Source organism: Gadus chalcogrammus, chromosome 19 (assembly GCF_026213295.1).
Source record: "Gadus chalcogrammus isolate NIFS_2021 chromosome 19, NIFS_Gcha_1.0, whole genome shotgun sequence".
Taxonomy (NCBI): domain Eukaryota; kingdom Metazoa; phylum Chordata; class Actinopteri; order Gadiformes; family Gadidae; genus Gadus; species Gadus chalcogrammus.
In genome coordinates, this window is record NC_079430.1 from 17,162,869 (window position 1) to 17,182,340 (window position 19,472).

Consider the following 19,472-nt stretch of genomic DNA (forward strand, 5'->3'; position numbering starts at 1 on the left):
GGAGCTGGACGGAAGAAAAGATGCGTGTGTGTGTGTGTGTGTGTGGGGCGGGGGGGGGTTTGTGCCATTATGGAAACTAACTCCATTTGAATGGATAGGAGGGGCAGCATTAGTCTGAGGGAACACGCATGGAACAGTGACTTTGTAGCACCCTTTCTCGCAAAATACATAGGCCAATATATTTCTCTCTCTATTTTCGTTATTTCATCACTTCTTCCTGTAGCTTTCTTAATTTCACACACATTCTCTCTCTGTCACATGACACACACACATACACTCTGACTTAAACAGACATCAGCCAAGCCTCTCTCTCACTCTCTCACTCCCCCCCTCTCTCTCTTTCTCCCCCCCTCTCTCTCTCACTCTCTCTCTCCCTCCCCCCCCTCTCTCTCTTTCTCTCCCCCCCTCTCTCTTTCACTCTCTCTCCCTCCCACCCTCTCTCTCTTTCTCTCCCCCCCCCTCTCTCTCCCCCCCCCCCCCCACTCACTGGAGCAGTGTCTGAACTCGAAGCGGACGTGCGAGCCGCGGAACATGTCCACGGGGATGGGCAGCTTGACGTGCTCCGCCCAGCGGGGGGTGTTGTTGTGGTACAGCACCAGCGAGTGGTAGTCGTCCCCACCGGGCTCACCAGACCCCGCCGCAACGTGACTCTGTAGGGCGGGAGAGAGAGAGAGAGAGAGAGAGAGAGAGAGAGAGAGAGAGAGAGAGAGAGGATAAAGAGAGAGAGAGAGAGAGAGAGAGAGAGAGAGAGAGAGAGAGAGAGAGAGAGAGAGAGAGAGAGAAAACGGGAGAGAGAAAGTCAACTTACCCTGCGTTCACACCAAAAGATGCAAAAAGTTGACGCGCGTCGTGATCCCATTCAAAGTGAATGTAGAGACGCGTTGCTGCTTTGCTGCCGCAGCATTTGCTGCCGCAGCATTTGCTGCCGAAAAAACGGGCAGCAAAACTGGTCTGATTTGCGGCACGGGCGGAGGGCGCGTTCACGTATTTTGCGGCGCTTCAAATGCTGCTCGAGTTGAAATATTTCAACTTTTGACGCGCCGCAAAACCTTTTGCCGCGCTGCAAAACTTTTGACGTGCCGCAAAACTTGATTTGCGGCGCGTCAAAACTTCGGCGGCAACGCGTTCGGGCAGCAAATGCATCTTTTGGTGTGAACGCAGGGTTACAGGTGAGGCTGCTTCCAATCAGAGCAAACACAACACAGAGCCTTCTCCTAGAGACGTCATCAGAGGACAAACACAGGTGTCCCTCATTAACCTAATTATGGGTCTGCTCCTGTAATGCACCAGGGCACGATGGTCGACTCAGACTGGTAAATATATCACACACTGACCACGGAGCGTGTCCCCCGGTCCATACAATGAGCAGAGCCCTGCTTAGTTTAATGAGAGACACCTGCGTCTCGATGACATCACGTCTATTGGAGCGACTACGCAAATACTGGCTCCTGCTGACGACCTTTTATACTGTACATAACAAACTAACTGGAAGGAGTGCCGAGTAGGGATTGGACGAGAGCTTTTGGTGGGAGGGGGGAGGGGGAAAACCAAAACATGAAGGTCATGGCATTAAAAGTAAAATATGTAAAATATGCACACACACAAACACACATGCAACGTATGAGTATGAGCTTGTGTAAGTGTGATAGTGTGTGTATGTGTATGCGTGTTTGTGTTTTAATGTCAATGGGTGTGTGCGCATGTGTTTGCACGCGCGTGTGTGTGTGTGTGTGTGTGTGTGTGTGTGTGTGTGTGTGTGTGTGTGTGTGTGTGTGTGTGTGTGTGTGTGTGGATGCGTGCGTGCGTGTGTGTATCGGGTTGTTGTCTGTTGCGTTGCCGGATTTGGCAGCAAACCCACAGCGATGGACTGGCAGAGGCCAAGACCACGAACAGACCGCGACCACAGAGGAACCCAGCTTCAACTAGGTCACCGTATCTAAAGTCAATACACATTACTGGCTTTGACCAGTCAGCGGCAGAAGGACATCACAGCTATCACAGCCGCAAATACTATACCATGGCAATGGATAATATTCAGGGTTATTTCCTTTTTCGTTTGTTAATGTCTATTGATTAATAACCAACGATGATATTTTTATTACAGCACCTATTAAAACAGTGGTTCAAAAAGTGTGCAGAGAGGTGCTATAAAAGATCATAAAAAAACTTAAATTAGGAATAGAAAGGGAGAGGAATATAATAGAAATCAAAAAGTGGAGTAAAAAAAAGTAAAAAACTGAAAACAAATAAAACTACGTTGAATAAATCCTTGAAACCATGAAAACCATGAAATAAAGCTGACATCGATCTTTGGTATGCGTTACCTTGAGGATCTGCCCGTCGATGTCGAGCACGTACACGGTCACCTCCACGTTGCGCGCCACGCTCTTCCCGCCCTTTTCAAACTCGCCCCTCTCCAGGGTGATGTAGAGGTCGTTGCGCAGCTCTCCTGCAAGGTCGACGGAGAGAGAGCAGGCCATCAATTATGGACACGAGACAGGGCCCCCGGGGCGCCAACCGCCGTCCAATCGGAGCGACTGAGGGCCTGACTCGCTAATGCAGTTATATTCATGTTTTCTTTTTATTCTGCTTTAAAAAATGAAGGGTTAGAAGAACGGGAAGCAAAATAAAATGTCCTCCAAGATGTGGCTTTGACAAATATTCAAATACAGTTTCATAAGGATACCTTCATTTAGAAAGGTGCTTCCTTTGTCTTTGGCTTCATAATGTGTTATTTTTTAGTATAATATCCTAGCTTTAGTTAGCAGCAGCTGGAATGCCACAACTGTGTATTGTTTTGAATTTATTTCATGATTCTCACTCGGACCTGCGGTTAGCCCGCGGCTTTCAGTCAAACACAGAACGAGTCGGCGATCCCAGGTGCATCCTGCCGGCTCATTCAAAACACACCAGAGCACACACCCTGCGAGCTAGCGCCTTGCCAACACATGTCTTCACCTTTTCACTCTCATGCACCGCATGGAAATAAAGACGGTAACAAGAAAATTGACCGTTTTATCGCCAACAGTTATGCTTTCGATTGTCTGAGTAGAATCATTTTGTAAAGCTCATCATATACAAGGCCTCGGTAATGTGTGTGGCAGGATAATGTTGTGGCCAAAGTCACAAAATCCTCTTACCAGCTCGCCCTGCTCCTTGATGACCTCTAAACCTATGTACTTACTGTTATTAGCTTTAAATAAAAGTGTCTGCGATATGATTAGATAGTTGAATAAAATGAGAGTAATATAGGAAATGTGTCCAATCCTTATTGTACAAATTAACAATGCACTGCTGTTGCTGGACCAGTGAGCAGATGGTCGACCATATATGGTTGCTTCTCCATAGGAGGAAGTGACAGGAAGTAGGAGGGTGACGTAATACCACAAAGGCAGAAGAAGACTAACCCATATCCTGTCATATTATAGCTTCATTGTGTGTGTGTGTGTGTGTGTGTGTGTGTGTGTGTGTGTGTGTGTGTGTGTGTGTGTGTGTGTGTGTGTGTGTGTGTGTGTGTGTGTGTGTGCGTGTGTGTGTGCGTGTGTGCGTGTGTGTGTTTTAATCATATCTCCATCTGTGGGGTTAAAATTGATTTTGCGCTCTCGACAACAGTCACCATGGTAACCCGGAGACTCTTAAATCACCCATAGACAGTGCGCGCTTGCACTCTGAACGCATGCATGTGCACACATGCACTCACAGAGAATGAGAGAGAGAGAGAGATAGAGCGAGAGAGAGAGAATATTATGACGCAAAAACAGAATGCTAAATGAGCACAACAAACAAATGCAAAATGACTCAATCAAAACGAAAGATAGCAGATTAAATATAGAGAGATAAAGAGAGATTCAGCAGTTCGCTCAACAGTTATTCAGAGATGCAAAAGTGATTCAGCGGACGAAACACGTCAACAGAAAATAAAATAACAGAACCCCCCCACACACATGAACACACGCAGTGGGAACTGAAGAGAATGTATTTTTTTTTCTTGAGCGCGATAAGGAAGGAGTGAGAGAGGAAGAGAAATGACAGCGCGGAGAAGGGGAAGAAAGAAGAAGAGAGGGATTTCCCATGGCCCGTAGCACTGGCGGAATAGGTAGGAGAGCTGAACGTTATAAAGAGGTTCAAAGGCAGGAGATACTGCGACAGCCAGCGTGAACATACATCTAAGCGGTTTATTGGGGCACCGCACGCACGCACGCACGCACACGCACACACACACACACACAGTGTATCTTTACAAAACCAGGTCTTGGCTTCTCTCTGCTCAAAAGAGACCGCCTTGGGGATACACTAAAACAAAATAAAACCAATGATCCCCCCCCCCCACACACCAACAATTGGGTGAACAAAAAACATATTTTCATTTGATCCACTTTGCTTTTCTTTCTCAGTTGAGGAAAGCGTGTTTTGACAGGTCAGCAACCGACCACGGAGTCAAACACACGTCATTCAACGTAGCTGAATGATGTGCACCGTCGCGAAACATCATCTAATTTGTGGGAAATAAGATAAATATGCACGCATACATTAGTCAGTTATATAGATAATTGACTTGGCACGCTTCAGCTCACAATTATGCGGACGCAAAAATGCCAGGGGGCATTTACACTAACGTGCGTCGGTGCATACTGACATATTCAAATGAGCAGCTTAAACACATCTATACATATACAGCGTCTTACTCATGTAGTTACAAAGGGAAAAACTAATATGTATATATATATATATATATATATATATATATATGTGTCACCATGAAAATGTTTGTGGAAATACATTCATCACCCACACAAGACGAAGAGGAAGTGATCTCTGAGTTGTGCAAGCTAACAGGTCAAAGGTTAACGATGTCAAAGTGTTGCATGCATAAATAACCACATGCGTTGTGCAAGGCTCTAATTGGAATAAATTAGACATCTCTGGGCAAATTAAAAAAAAGTGTGCATAACGTTATCTGGATTCCAGCAGACCCCGTTCTGTTGCAGCAGAACTTCTGTGGGGGAGGAGACAACGTATACGAAGGGAACTCATTCATGAGACTGAATGAAACTTTCAGAAGGGGATTTTATAAAGGCTATTCCTTTAGCAGCCAGCCTACACAATGTGGATCTGAAACCTTTACAGACACTATTTCACACTCTTCTACCTCCGGACAAGTTTGCGTTCGCCGAATGCGTGCCTACAGATCTTACGTGTCGGTGATCAGTACGCTTAGGATTTTAATCTAACGTCTGAATTTTACAACCGTACAAAACATTATTAAACCAAAAACATTAAGATCTAGTGCAATATTTAGTTCATAAAATGTCTCGTATTTATGCATTTTTGGGCATACTTATGTAGCCTCTTTGTAATATAAGTATGTTTTGTCTTCTGTCATGCTTGATACTGTCAGCGGCTATGTTTCAATTTTGTCTATCGATGCTTTATGTCTCACGTGTATGTCCTCATGTTTGTCTATTGATGCTATATGTCTTATATGTATGTATATGTCCTCAATTCCATAAATTATCTGCCCAGGGATGCAAAAAATATTTGTGTGTGTGCGTGCATGTGTGCGTGTGCGTGTGTGTGGGGCTTACCTGGCATGATGACATCAGAGAAGCCCAGCTTCCTGGTGATGGAGACACCGCGCTTGAACAGGACCAGGTACTCCCTCCTCAGCTGGTCTATGTCCCCGTGAAGGAGCTGGAGAGCCACCGACAAGCCTGGACACACGCACACACACACACACACACACACACACACACACACACACACACACACACACACACACACACACACACACACACACACACACACACACACACACACACACACACACACACACACACACACACATTGGTGCAATTGTAAATTAAAGAACAAATTATACATTCACATTTGGGGGCATTTGGCAGACGCTTTTATTCAAAGCGACTTGCAATAAGTATAAAGTTATTAAAGAAGGATCTCGCAGTGGCTTTCGGCTCCTGACCGAAAGGTACTTGGTATGATCCCCAATGTCCGCAGGCTACGCCGGTAGCTTCCATGAGCAACGATGCCTCCAAGCCCCTGCCGGCTGCTTAAAGACATCACTATGAGTGGCTTTGAAATGGGTTGAATTGTAGAAAGAAGCAACAAGGAAAGGTCAGTGGGTTGAAGGTCCCTATGCAGTTGATACGAAGCCCTCCAGTCCAACACAGCGCGCTATGACGGCCTGTCTTCAGCCCTGTCAACGAGTCCGAGTTTAGGAAACTAAAACCCAATAAGGTGCCATGTTGAGACCTCATAAATGTCCCCACAAATAAATGTCCTCATAAATACATTTGAGCCTTCAGTGTGCATGTGTGTGTGTCTGTCTGTGAGACACACACACACACACACACTACCAAACCAAGAAATAGATTTATGATTAAGAGCAAATCAAAACAGAGAGGAGACAGAAGAGCCAGCTCAATATTGCGATGCAGGAAACCAAAATGCCAACTCTGACGGCAAATTGAATCAGAACCTCCTATTGGTTGTTATGCATTCAGTTCTCTACGTGTTCGTGTACAGGGTGAATCAAGAAAGAAAACTAAAAACTACCAGAGAGAGAGAGAGACAGAGACAGAGACATAGAGACATAGAGACATAGAGAGAGAGAGAGAGAGAGAGAGAGAGAGAGAGAGAGAGAGAGAGAGAGAGACAGAGACAGAGACAGAGACAGAGACAGAGAGAGAGAGAGAGAGAGAGACAGAGACAGAGACAGAGACAGAGAGAGACAGAGACACAGAGAGAGAGAGAGAGAGAGAGAGAGAGAGAGACTACCCACTACCAGAGATAGTGCCTTTCTCAGGGGGGAGATGTGGATTTAATGGGAAGGGGTGTCTCATGGAGTTATGTTTGGGGATGCGGATGGGAGAACACACAACCGCACACACACACACACACACACACACACACACACACACACACACACACACACACACACACACACTGAAGAACCACGATTAGGCAAATCAGATTTATTGTTATTCTGTTCTGCGTATGTGGCCCTCCCCAACCCTTTATCTTTAACTCAACCTTTACCCTTACCGTCCTCAGAAAACCCCTAACAGCAAACACATGTTCAGCCTGAATAAAATGTGCTAAAATGTTTGGACGATGAGTCAAAGCCTGCCTACACTTGTACTGTGGAGGCGACTGAATAATCGCCACCGACTGAAGCAAACGCTTGCATGGAGCAGCATTAGTATTACAAGTTTCAAAAACGCATTACTTCACCTCTAATCCTCATTTTCTCTCGTGACCTCAATTTCGCAAACCTTTCTACTCTCACTCTCTATTTTTCTAACTCCCTCTCCAAATGACCTCGCACCCCCACTCTCTACCCCTCTTTATGTATCTCCCCCTCTATACGTCTCTCTCCTCTATGTGGCTCTCTCCCCCTCTTTATGTCACTCTCCCCCTCTATACGTCTCTCTCCTCTATGTGGCTCTCTCCCCCTCTTTATGTCTCTCTTCCCCTCCTCATGTCTCTCGCCCCCTCAATACGTCACTCTCCCCCTCTTTATGTCTCTCTTCCCCTCCTCATGTCTCTCTCCCCCTCTATACGTCACTCTCCCCCTCTTTATGTCTCTCCCCCGTTATATGTCGCTCTCGCCCTCCATCTTTGGTAATTTCCCTAGCAGTTGGGCCAGTGTGTGTGTGTGTGTTTAGTTGTCTCTCTGTGTGTGTGAGAGTGTGTGTGTGTGTGTGTGTGTGTGTGTGTGTGTGTGTGTGTGTGTGTGTGTGTGTGTGTGTGTGTGTGTGTGTGTGTGTGTGTGTGTGTGTGTGTGTGTGTGTGTGTGTGTGTGAATGGCAGTGTGCTGATTTCTGTTAGGCTAATTGGTTGCTAATGGGTAACTTCTGGCTCACCGCCAGGATCACTTGGAGGGAGTGCCGCAGAGCGAGGCCACACACACAGACACACACACACACACACACACACACACACACACACACACACACACACACACACACACACACACACACACACACACACACACACACACACACACACACACACACACACACACACACTGAGCTCACCACTCACACAAATGCGGATATGGATGTGCATATCCGGATCTACCCTGTTGTCAATCTCAACCACATCTACACCCAAAACATAACAATGCTCAGGCATGAGTGTGTTACATCCTTTCATACATTCATCACTGACACCCACATGCAAACATATGGACACAATGTTTGCAACGAGGCAGTTTCTTACGAGGTCAAAATCCATCATCTCTATACACATGACGTGCGCACACACACACACACACACACACACACACACACACACACACACACACACACACACACACACACACACACACACACACACACACACACACACACACACACACACACACACACACACCCCTACTCTGACTGAAACAGACAGCTCACTTTAAATGACCACTCCATGTCCATTGTTCTCATGAAAAGAGCAGTGTGTAATGACTTGAGAAGCTTGAATAATAGATGGTTTCCAGATTTACCGACGCCTTTATTGGACCCAGCCTCACCTGTCAGTTGTCTTTCTCTTTCCCGCTCTCGCTCTCTCCCTTAAATGATCTTCCCAGTATGCCACTTTGTCGCTTTAACTATAATAGGACTGCCATTAAGATAATAGGTGTACAATCCTGTTTTGTACAAGTCAACCTGTTTGTGAACGTTCTACCCTGCTCTGCAGGATAAGACTTCTTCAAAGAACTCCGAGCCCAAAACTTTTTTTGGAATCTCTTAGTGTTCGAATTCGTGCTGAAACAGGTGGTTCATTTAAACTTAAAGACGCTTGTTTAACACTCTAAAACTGTTGGAGTTACTGTCAAATCGAGACCTCCTACTGTAAAACGAACACACACACACACACACACACACACACACACACACACACACACACACACACACACACACACACACACACACACACACACACACACACACACACACACACACACACACACACAACCACACTCACAAATTATGATATGGTGTGAATACTGATTCTGTAAGAAATGTTGTTCTTATTTTCGTAATTTGTGCCCCCACATCACATCTGTTAGGTGCTGGAATGATGATATGAGTCATTAAGTGAATCAATCAGAGTCATACAGCACTACTTTATCCAGTAGCACACAAACAGATGGGCTGAGCACAAGATCAACTCAATACGAAGACACGAAACAGCAAAACAACGTTGGTAGGAGAGGGAAGTGGGTGGAAACTTCAACAAACTGGTGGCAAAGTTCTCTGTAGGGACTTCGAGCATTGTTCTCTAGAAAAGATATCATATAAACACCAGATCAATACAGAGCAATCCACGCTTAATATCACTGGCAGACAGGTGCATGATGGAAAACAATGTAAAGGCTCTTAATAGAGAAGCTCAGTGTAGCCAAAGCACTGAGAGCAAGCCCCCCCCCCACACACACACCTGCTTTAGAGCTATTTCCAATGAAATTACATAATCAATTGTGTTTGCGTGTTTGTGTGTGTGTGTGTGTGTGCGTATCATTGCATCCGTCGTGTGAGTGTGTGTTCATTGTTCAAATATAGATTTTCTGAGAGCCCAACAATAATTTCCCGCCCTCATTTAATTACCGTAGTTGAATCTTCATCCAAACAAACCCCTTCATCGGTGAAGGAGAAAGAGATGCCTCTTTACGTGGATATAAATGCTGGTGTTTATCGGAATGCACAATTCTGCCAAATTTTTAGACAATTCCTTATGACACACTGTTGTTCAGCATGACCATTCACAGTTACGCCTCTGGAATGTTGGCTGTTTCTCGCTGACTTTCAGTTGCACATTCCTGGGTGCTCAACATCATAACAGTATAAACACCTTGACAAAAATGTTGACGGATCTACCGGTAATATCGCCTTAACCAACCGTTGAGGCAGCCCATAATACTGTATAATCCCATCTGAGCCAGCTTAGTCATCTTAATGTTCTCCTGCGAGGATAATCACTGTTCAAAGTATAAAGCACACCGCAGTACTCGGCAACATAAAAACATTCAACACAATATCAGCAATGTCATAGACCGAGAAGGAAGCATTAAGCAGCTAACATCCATGATGCGTTTTGCTCAAAGTAGGGGTGTCAAATCTGATGGCATGGCGTTAGCGTGTTATCTCAGACAAAATGACAGCTAAAGGCGGGAAAAGTCGAGGACATGGGTGTTATGAGAAGAAGCGTCATCAATTTATTTGTGATGTGGGATTGTAATTTGAGGTAGGGTTAGGCAATGTGTTTGATTCAGTGTTCATCTCCGGGTGACGATGCGGGGATCTGTGTCAGTTTGTCTTCCTGCCTTTCCGTTGCTTCAGTTACCATGTTTTACTGTGCAATTCATCTGGGATGGGCAACTGGCGGCCCGCGGGCCGCATGCGGCCCGTGGGCCGCCAGTTGCCCATCCCTGCTCTAGAGCCAGCTCTCTGTCTCTGTTTCTTAGAGCCAGTGCCCACATAGCCCTTTTTGTCTAGCAGAAAAGCGCAAATTTATCAGCGCTTTCACAGCTGTCGTGCGAACAACTAGCGTCGCCCCTTTGCTTTTATCTATATTTATATTATATTTAGAAGGCTTTTGACGGTATCTGTCGGACATGTCGTAAAGCTCTGCATTGAGCAGACGCAAACCAAACACGCCTCCTTTCCATCGTCTTGGTTAAAGGGGTGACGAGTCCTGCCCCCGCTGACACGCGACTGTCCGCCTGCAAAGGCGTGACCGCGACAACACAAGCGCATTTCTGGAAAGTTCCGATGTTTTCAACTCAATGCGCCCCGAAGCTGCCCTCACCAAAAAGTCGGCACGCTCTGAAAAAAAATACGCCAGTTGCAGCGTTTCATCTCTGGGACTCTGCATGCTTCCACGTACGCTCTCTACTCATCGGGAACAATAGAATAAGACTCAGGCCCTCATAGTGATTTTCCCTTCATCCCCTCTCTTTCCCCGTCTCCCTCGCACTCTCCCCCTCCTTAATCAGATCATCTTTGCAGAGAAAAGCGTGGCAAACATCTCCCAATCCAAGGGTTTCTCGCCCCAAGTTGGGTTTGGGGGCCGAGCGTGCGCGATGCCACATTGTGATCCTCAATTAAAGCGCTGTGGCGTGAAGAGACCGCTAAATGATTCTTTGTCTGGAGATGTAATTACCGCTCTCCTCCATCCCCCCCCCACACCCCCCCCCCCCCCCCACCCGCATTCTCCCAAGATTATCCATGATTATTTAATATTCTCGAGTTGTGCGTCGCCTCAAGTAATTATTTGGTTTTCGAAGAGAGTGTGTGTGCGTGCGTGCGTGCGTTTGTGTGTGTGGCTGTGTCTGTGGGGTCTCTGTGTGTGTCTTGGTGTGTTTGTGTGTGTGCGTGTGCGTGTGTGTGTGTGTGTACCAAGGAGCTTATTCAGTGGATCAGTGCCAAAGTTTGATTTGTATTCCTCCCTGGCTCCGAGAAGACTCCCCTCCCTCTTCTCTTCTCCCTTTCATTTTGTCGTTTCTCTTCCCCGTGCCAAAAAAACGCAACGCAGTGCAGTTTATGCGTTATGAAGCCGTCGGGGAGTTACGGGGAAACAATGATGCACACCGACAGAGAGGTTTTGTTGTCGGACCGGTTAAGAACACAACAGTCGGGAGTCGCCATGCTGTCAGGAACAACAGGCCTCCAGCAGGTTGCAGGAGGCCGTGTTTCACAAAACACGTTGGGAGCGAATTAGTATCACAATTCTTTCTTTCCGCGCTACATAAACAAACGACCACTCTGGCGGGGGGGGGGGGGGGGGGGGGGCGTCTGCCTGTAGACGCGGCTGACACTGTTCCGCCGTGCCGGAGATGATCCTCAGCGGGTGGCCCGCTTTGATCGTTTGTTGTGTTGTGGAAGAGGAAGACACTACACCCCACGTGTTGGACGGGAGCATTAGAATGTGTATCGCTTCTCCTTGTCTAGAGCACACGCCTCTATTACTGTTGATATGGAATGGAGAGATAATTAATCCGAGGCGATTTTGCCCCTTCTACGGATTCAAACCTGAAGTGGTCTAGTCTAGCAGCCAATCAGAAAAATACAACAGTAAACAAAAAAAAAAAAAAGTACAAAAGAAAAGCAACAAGAAGACATTTTAACATATAAATCGAAATGTGTGTGCTGCGTTTGAGTTGAACAATATGACACTGCATAAGCAGTATTTTGGAATTTCGCTAAACGGCTACGTTCTTGTAAAAAGCCGTTATCTTTGTGACACAGTTGGCAGCAGAACACAGGCAGGGGACAAAATGGCGGCGTGCGTACCTGTGTTGGAGCCAGACAGGTTGTATCGGGAGCTGGCCTTCTTGATGAGGTTCTCGTGGATCTGGTGCCACTCGCTCTCCGTGGTACACCTGCCGGGCGGACACACACAAGCCATTCATTCACCATGAAGCACGTACACATTACACTGTGGTTTCTTGATAACTCAATGCGCGATGACAAGGTTAATTTAATGAGAAAGAGAGCATACAAATGTGACATAGAGTAATAATAAAACTCCATTTTGCAGAAACAGATTTTTTTTTACAATTATATTCTGTCTATGTTATTTTAATATTCTTTCATAATTGTTGCTGTTCTGTGGATTGTAATACAATAACGTCAATGTTGCAGGAACAAACTCCCACAGCAGCCAACGTCTGCCTCAAGACTTCCTGAACCAGAGCTTGGGAACGGGACTCACGAGTAGACTTTGAGCAGGTGGTCGTCTTTGGAGTCTGCGGTGAGCAGGTCTGCGATGCTGACCACCGCACAGCCAAACGGGCGGCGGTACTGAACGCTACACAGGCTCTTCTTCTCCCCCGTGCCCATCCTCCCTGCACACACACACGCACACACACGCACAAAAATGTTAGAACACACACACACATACACACAGATACACACACACACAGGCACACACATGTTAAAACACACATACCCAAACACACTTACGCAAAGACGCGCACACACACACACACACACACACAAAGAAACGCACACACACATATATTAACGTGCGTGACCACACACACACATGAGCAAACAAAAAAAACAAATGTTTACATCGGACACTAACAAGGACACCCACACAAGCGTGCACGCACAAACACGATCTCACCTATTCTGACGATGTGAACCACAATGTAAACATCTTTCCTCAGGTCGCTGCTGCCCAGATCCTGATGGTGTGAAAAAGGCACCAAAGAAGACTCATCAGACACAATGACACTGTAGCCACACGATAAACTCTCACTTTAGAGTAAAACAGGAGAAAAGCTAATCCAAACAAAATGTGTCCAGAAGTAGTCGTTGGCTGTGTGTGCGGTTTTGTTGTCCGTGCAATGTTGTGCGTGCTTTCATTGAGTGTTGAATGCTTCATAGATGCTGTCGTTTCACACGTCTTTTTAACAAGTTCACACATAAACACACGTGTGTGCGTGCAGCGCGGCTCACCACAAACAGAGTGCATTGTCTCTCCGTCTTCTCCGGGGACTTGGGCACTCCAGTCTTATTGAGTCTCACAAAGAATCGCTCACTGGAAAGAAGGAGAGAGGGAGAGAAGGAGAGAGCGAAGGAGAGAAGGAGAGGAAGAGCGAGAGAGAGAGAGAGAAAGAGAGAAGAGAAGAAGAGGCAGAAAGAGGGAAGGAGAAGGAGAGAAGGAGAAACAGAGGAAGAGAGAGGGGAGGAGAGAGGGAGACACGAGAGAAGGAGAGAGCGAGAGGAAGAGAGAGGGAAGGAGAAGGAGAAACAGAGAGGAAGAGAGAGGGAAAGAGAAGGACAGGAAGGGAGATAGAGAAGAAGAAAAGGACAAACAGAGAGGTATAGAGAGAAGGTGAAGGAGAGACAGCAGTCAGGGAAGTCATACAGTACCATTTCATCAAGACAGAGTTAGACATTTTTAGGAAACTAATAAAATCATCAAAGTTTGAAGCTCATGCACAAGCCTGCAAATCGGAATACTCTGAAGACAATAACCAACCGGAAACGCTGCGAAGGGAGATGAGAAATAGGGCGATTGACTAAATAATAGAATTGCAAAACGAGGGGTTAGCCCAACAGATATGAATAAAAAATGACTTTACCCCGATAAAAGAAGCGACAAAATAACAAAAAAACAACAAAACAAAAACCGAACCCCCAACAAAGCCCTTTTAGCTTCGTTTCTGACAGCACACTCAAACCACGGTGTGCTCGTCGTCGACTGAATCTAATATTCATGAGGTTGGGCGTTCACTGGGGGAGAGAAGAGCGATCCGAGAGGGACATGCTAACCCAGATCCCCGTCGCTCAGTGAAGAGACACACGGCGAAGAGGGACATCAAGCCCAAAGTCAAATGAGGTTGACGTTGATTGGCAAAGATCATAAATAGAATACCGAATGAGCAAAAACGGTGTGGCAGTTTGAAACAAACAAACACAGACTCAATGTTGATTATCGTTTACAGTTGAAGGAAGCCATTTTGATGCCTTTTACTTTTTAACCGCTATGGAGGGGTTTCGATTTAATCCACTTCAGAGTGAATGTATAATTATTCCGCAAACATCCCACACATTTTGTAAGTAGAGAGTGAGAGTTGGAGTTTAGTTTCGAGACAGAGTTGACGAAAAAGTAGACAAGCATTTATATAATGCTTCTCTTTTCACAAAATCAACTCGAAAGTACTCAAACTACAATTTATGCCTCAAATTCACCCACCCTGATTATATAACACTTAATCCAATCATAATCCATCTTCAACCAAAATTGTGATTTAATCAAACCCCTAGGCTAGAATAAATTAGACTTTCTTGAACAAGACAAGTGTTCTACAAAACAAATGGCTTTGGTAAATCCGGTTATTTTTCAGAAAGATCATCTCAAGGATGGACCTGAACACCTAAGAAACAATACCACCACCGTGGGACGGTGTAAACCCTATCCGTCTTCTGGTGTCCGGTGTCCTATGTATGCAATGCATCTGTAAGGCCAGTTGAACGATTGAATTGGTTATCAGCTTGTCGCCCGTCCAGGGACCAGGGACGAAAAATGGAGCCTGAACTTTGAACACACCAGGGTGAGCTTTTTAAAATGGAATCCTTTCTGTGGAAAAAAAAGTGGCCAAAAGCCTCTCGAATCAAAGCAGCTCTGATCTGAAAGGCCTTCTGCTCAGATGGGGAATGGTGTAGGTCATGTTGTGGTCAAAGTCTATTCACTCCCTTTGTAGTTTTATTTTATTTTTTCCTGTATTTCCCCTTCTCTGGCCCTCTCTCCATCTCGCACACACACACACACACACACACACACACACACACACACACACACACACACACACACACACACACACACACACACACACCCCAAAAAACCAGTGTGTGCCCAGAACAGCGCCCGCTGTCGTGGCCCCCCCGCTGGGCGCGTCTCATCCGAGCTGGCGAGCGAACGCCGCCGCCGCCGCTGCTAATCCCGTTAGGTGACTTTCACACTCGCCCGATAAGCAGCGGAGAAAAACCTTGTAAAGGAACCGGGGCTGACAAAGAGCTACTTCCCCCCTTCCCTCCCACCCGACCCCCCCCCGGCGTTGGCATCGGCGTGCGGCGGAGAACCCGGGACGCTTCCCATTCATCCCTCGATAGAAATAAAAAAAGGCGCGCCAAATTTGTACGAGATTTGCGGCGAGCGCTTCCGACTTAAGAGCGTCGCATGGCGTCACCTGCAGCGGCAGGACAAAGGAGGCGGGGGACAAAGGGAGGCGGGGCTATTAGGGTCCTCCGGGGACAAAGGCTCCGTACAGTTTGGGGACAAGCGGCGCGTCTGTCTTTTGTGCGTGTTTATCCACAATAAGGGAGAGGAGAGGTAGGGGCGCAGAGGGGGGGCAGTGGGGGCTCCTAATCGCTGATGTACTGCGAAGGATTTGGGGCGATGACAAGGTTGTTGTTGCATTGTGCGCCACAAAGCGGTCTCAGCGATGGACTATGGCCATTATGCAAACGGCGCATGTCTTGTGAACGTCGTCGGTGGATAACGGGGCTTATATCACCGGGATTAAGGTGTTATTTGAGGTGACTGCCGAGTGCGTGGTGTCGCGTGGACACAGATTCCGATGCAGTGAGAGTCACAATAGTGTCCCCCAAACCATTCCTTCACCCACATGGGGCTTCTGTCTTTCCTGTCTTTCGGTATCGCGCACACACACACACACACACACACACACACACACACACACACAGACTTGCACATTGCACGCACACACACACAAATGCACACACACACACACACACACACACACACACAAACTTGCACATTGCACGCACACACACACACAAATGCACACACCCACACACACACACACACAAGCTAACCACGCCCCCCATGCTACTCATCTCCCCTCCCAGCTGCAGTATGCCCATCTCCAGAGCTGAGGGCAGAGCAGTGTCTCGCTATCCATACCCCCCCCCACACACACACACACACACTCCCATCTCCCCCGGTGGGACCATATCTCTCTCTATCACAACCCCCTCATTAGCATAACATGAATGGTCGGCTTCCCTCTCCCCCCCCCCCCCCCCTTCTCTCTCTCCTTTATATTCTCTCTATCCGTCTCCCCCTTCTCTCTCTCTCCCTCTCCCTCTCTCTCTCTCTCTCTATATCTGTAGGCTCCCGGCATGCAGCCAACTGCACTTCCTGTTTGCCGTTTCCCCCCCCCCCCCCCCCCCCACCGTGAGGTATGGTGCTTTTCTGACGGCGAGATGGCGAGTTAGTATGCAGAGAGGGAGAGAGTGAGTCCCACCTTGTGATTCTGGGTAGATTAAGCAGTAGTATCACACACACACACACACACACACACACACACACACACACACCATGACAACCTGAGGTGGATATATAAGTGGAGTGTAATTTAATCTGTGCATGAGAGGGTTTCCAAGCTGTGATAAGAAGTTCCTTAAGAGAGGGTCAAGAGAGCCACTCGGCTCTTCCTCCTCTCACGGTTCTACAAAAAAAAAAACGTTTTTCAATATTCGCATTATGATGGAGAGAGAGACAGAAAGAGAGAGAGAAAGAGAAAGATACAGACAGAGAGAGAGAGAGAGAGAGAGAGAGAGAGAGAGAGAGAGAGAGAGAGAGAGAGAGAGAGAGAGAGAGAGAGAGAGATGATCCTCATGTGAAACCTCAGAATCCATAACGAATGTACACAGCAGCTGGAGGTTTGGTGGCCAAAGATGTTCCATGCCCAGCCACAAGGTACTGGGCTTTAGCGCTAATGTCTGCCGCTTAGCCTGCAGGCATCCCTGAGCGAGATGCCCTAACACCTTAACCCTTTAAACCACAAGAGTCTGCTAAATGGTTGCTGCATACGCAAGCAGGTTGAGCTATACGTTCGACTGGCATGAAGAGGTTTGTTCCAAAAGTGTTCAAGAGACGGGTAGTCCTGTTCAAACATATCGCTGTCTATCCTACACTTCACATTTAGGGATATGTGTCATACTCATATGTAATGTATTTGATGTAATAATTTCATTCTAGATGAGAAATTTGCGATAAATTGGTTTATGCCGCAGATATTACAAAGCAGATCATGGTAGATTGGGTTGTACTGCGCTCACAATGCTGTTTAAAATCAAACGATAGCGTGTGCTTTTGCATTCGCATGGTTCCTGTGTGCGTTTGTATGCGTGTGTGTGTGTGTGTGTGCGCTGCACCCAAGAGACCCTGTGCGATAGATAGGCCACAGGGCGCACATACAGCGTCCACCACATGACAGGCACGGCGGTTTGCCTTAGTGTCAGCCCGGCGCATTTCTCATCACGACAGGAAAGCACGCCTTGCAGTGCAACCTGCACGCCTAACCATACCCAGGCGCACACACCGACACACACACAAAGAGAGGCTGCTTCCTGGAGAAAGGCTATACCAGGTATGTGTGTGTGTGTGTGTGTGTGTGTGTGTGTGTGTGTGTGTGTGTGTGTGTGTGTGTGTGTGTGTGTGTGTGTGTGTGTGTGTGTGAGTTAGTGAGTGAAGGAATGACTGAGAGTAAGAGATATAGCGAGCGTGAGAGAAAGAGACTTTTGTGTAGTGTGTAAGGTGTGCGAGTGTGTGTGTGTCTAATGATAAAGTGGTACCTTGGAGAGGTTGTGTTTGCGAGAGAGAGAGAGAGAGAGAGAGAGAGAGAGAGAGAGAGAGAGAGAGAGAGAGAGAGAGAGAGAGAGAGAGAGAGAGAGAGAGAGAGAGAATGGGGAGGGGAGGAAGAGGAGAGAGTGAGCAAGTGAGGGCACACAAAGACCGTCCTGAATAGGCATTGACTGTGCTGCTCGGAACAGAGATAGCGGGTCAGACATCCATCTGTTGTCACACACACACACAAACACACACACACAATTACCTGGCAGGGAGCCATTTGATTGTGGCTTTCAATGTCGGTGGCATTGTGTTCGGGCGTGTGTGTGTGTGTGTGTGTGTGTGTGTGTGTGTGTGTGTGTGTGTGTGTGTGTGTGTGTGTGTGTGTGTGTGTGTGTGTGTGTGTGTGTGTGTGTGTGTGTGTGTGTGTGTTGAGAGGGACATCTTTGGTAGCCTGCCGTTAGCCTGCCTGCAGATTCCCATCTGAAAAGTGTGCCAATTAGGCACACACAAACACACACACACACACACGCACACACACACAAATGGACACACACAAAAACACACACTCTACCCCCACATCTGGTGTGAAAATAATTAACCAAGATTAGATAAAAAAAGGGATGTGGAAAATGAGGACTGGCATAGACTTCATTTCTCGCTCATTCTCTCAAGAACAAGTTGAATATATGACTATTAGCATAAATAATGATGACACTGATTATTAGTGCTGTATAAAATTATCTGTTGAAAAGTGCATATCACGCGAGGCTATGCGAGTTGGACTAAATTTGTATCTTCAGTTGTCGATTAAGTTCATAAGGGCTTAGGTCTTTGACGATTAAACTTAAAAAGGAAATAAAAGAGAAACAGAGGGAGGCAGAAAGAGTTAGACCGAAATACAGGAAGAGAAAAACCATCAACCCTCATCGATAGCAATGGATGCTATTCGCTCACTTTGAGACAAACGGGGACAACGGAATAAAGATCTGCTCTATAATTAGTGACGAGAGAGAGAGAGAGAGAGAGAGAGAGAGAGAGAGAGAGAGAGAGAGAGAGAGAGAGAGAGAGGGGAGAGAGCGGGGGGGGAGAGAGAGAGAGAGAGATAGATAGAGAGAGAGAGAGAGAGAGAGAGAGAGAGAGAGAGAGAGAGAGAGAGAGTGCGGGGGAGAGAGAGAGAGCTGGGGAGAGAGAGAGGGAGAGTGGGGGAGAGAGAGAGCGAGAGAGAGAGACAGAGAGAGAGAGACAGAGTGAAAGAGAGAGCGGGGGAGAGAGAGAGCGAGAGAGAGCGAGAGAGAGCGAGAGAGAGCGAGAGCGCGAGCACGCGCGCGAGAGGGAGAGAGGTAAGA

At 46.9% G+C, this 19,472-nt stretch overlaps 1 protein-coding gene across 1 annotated transcript in view; it reads right to left on the reverse strand.

Moving 5' to 3' along the window:
* Positions 1 to 19,472, reverse strand: part of dock4b (dedicator of cytokinesis 4b) — a 139,022-nt gene that overhangs the window by 65,724 nt on the left and 53,826 nt on the right. Inside the window, exons 9-15 of the mRNA XM_056578276.1 lie at positions 13,479 to 13,560; positions 13,144 to 13,204; positions 12,727 to 12,859; positions 12,306 to 12,394; positions 5,586 to 5,711; positions 2,325 to 2,449; positions 488 to 650 (exon numbers count right to left, since the gene is read on the reverse strand). Coding sequence (XP_056434251.1) covers positions 488 to 650; positions 2,325 to 2,449; positions 5,586 to 5,711; positions 12,306 to 12,394; positions 12,727 to 12,859; positions 13,144 to 13,204; positions 13,479 to 13,560 — 779 coding nt within the window. The remainder of the gene's footprint in view (positions 1 to 487; positions 651 to 2,324; positions 2,450 to 5,585; positions 5,712 to 12,305; positions 12,395 to 12,726; positions 12,860 to 13,143; positions 13,205 to 13,478; positions 13,561 to 19,472) is intronic.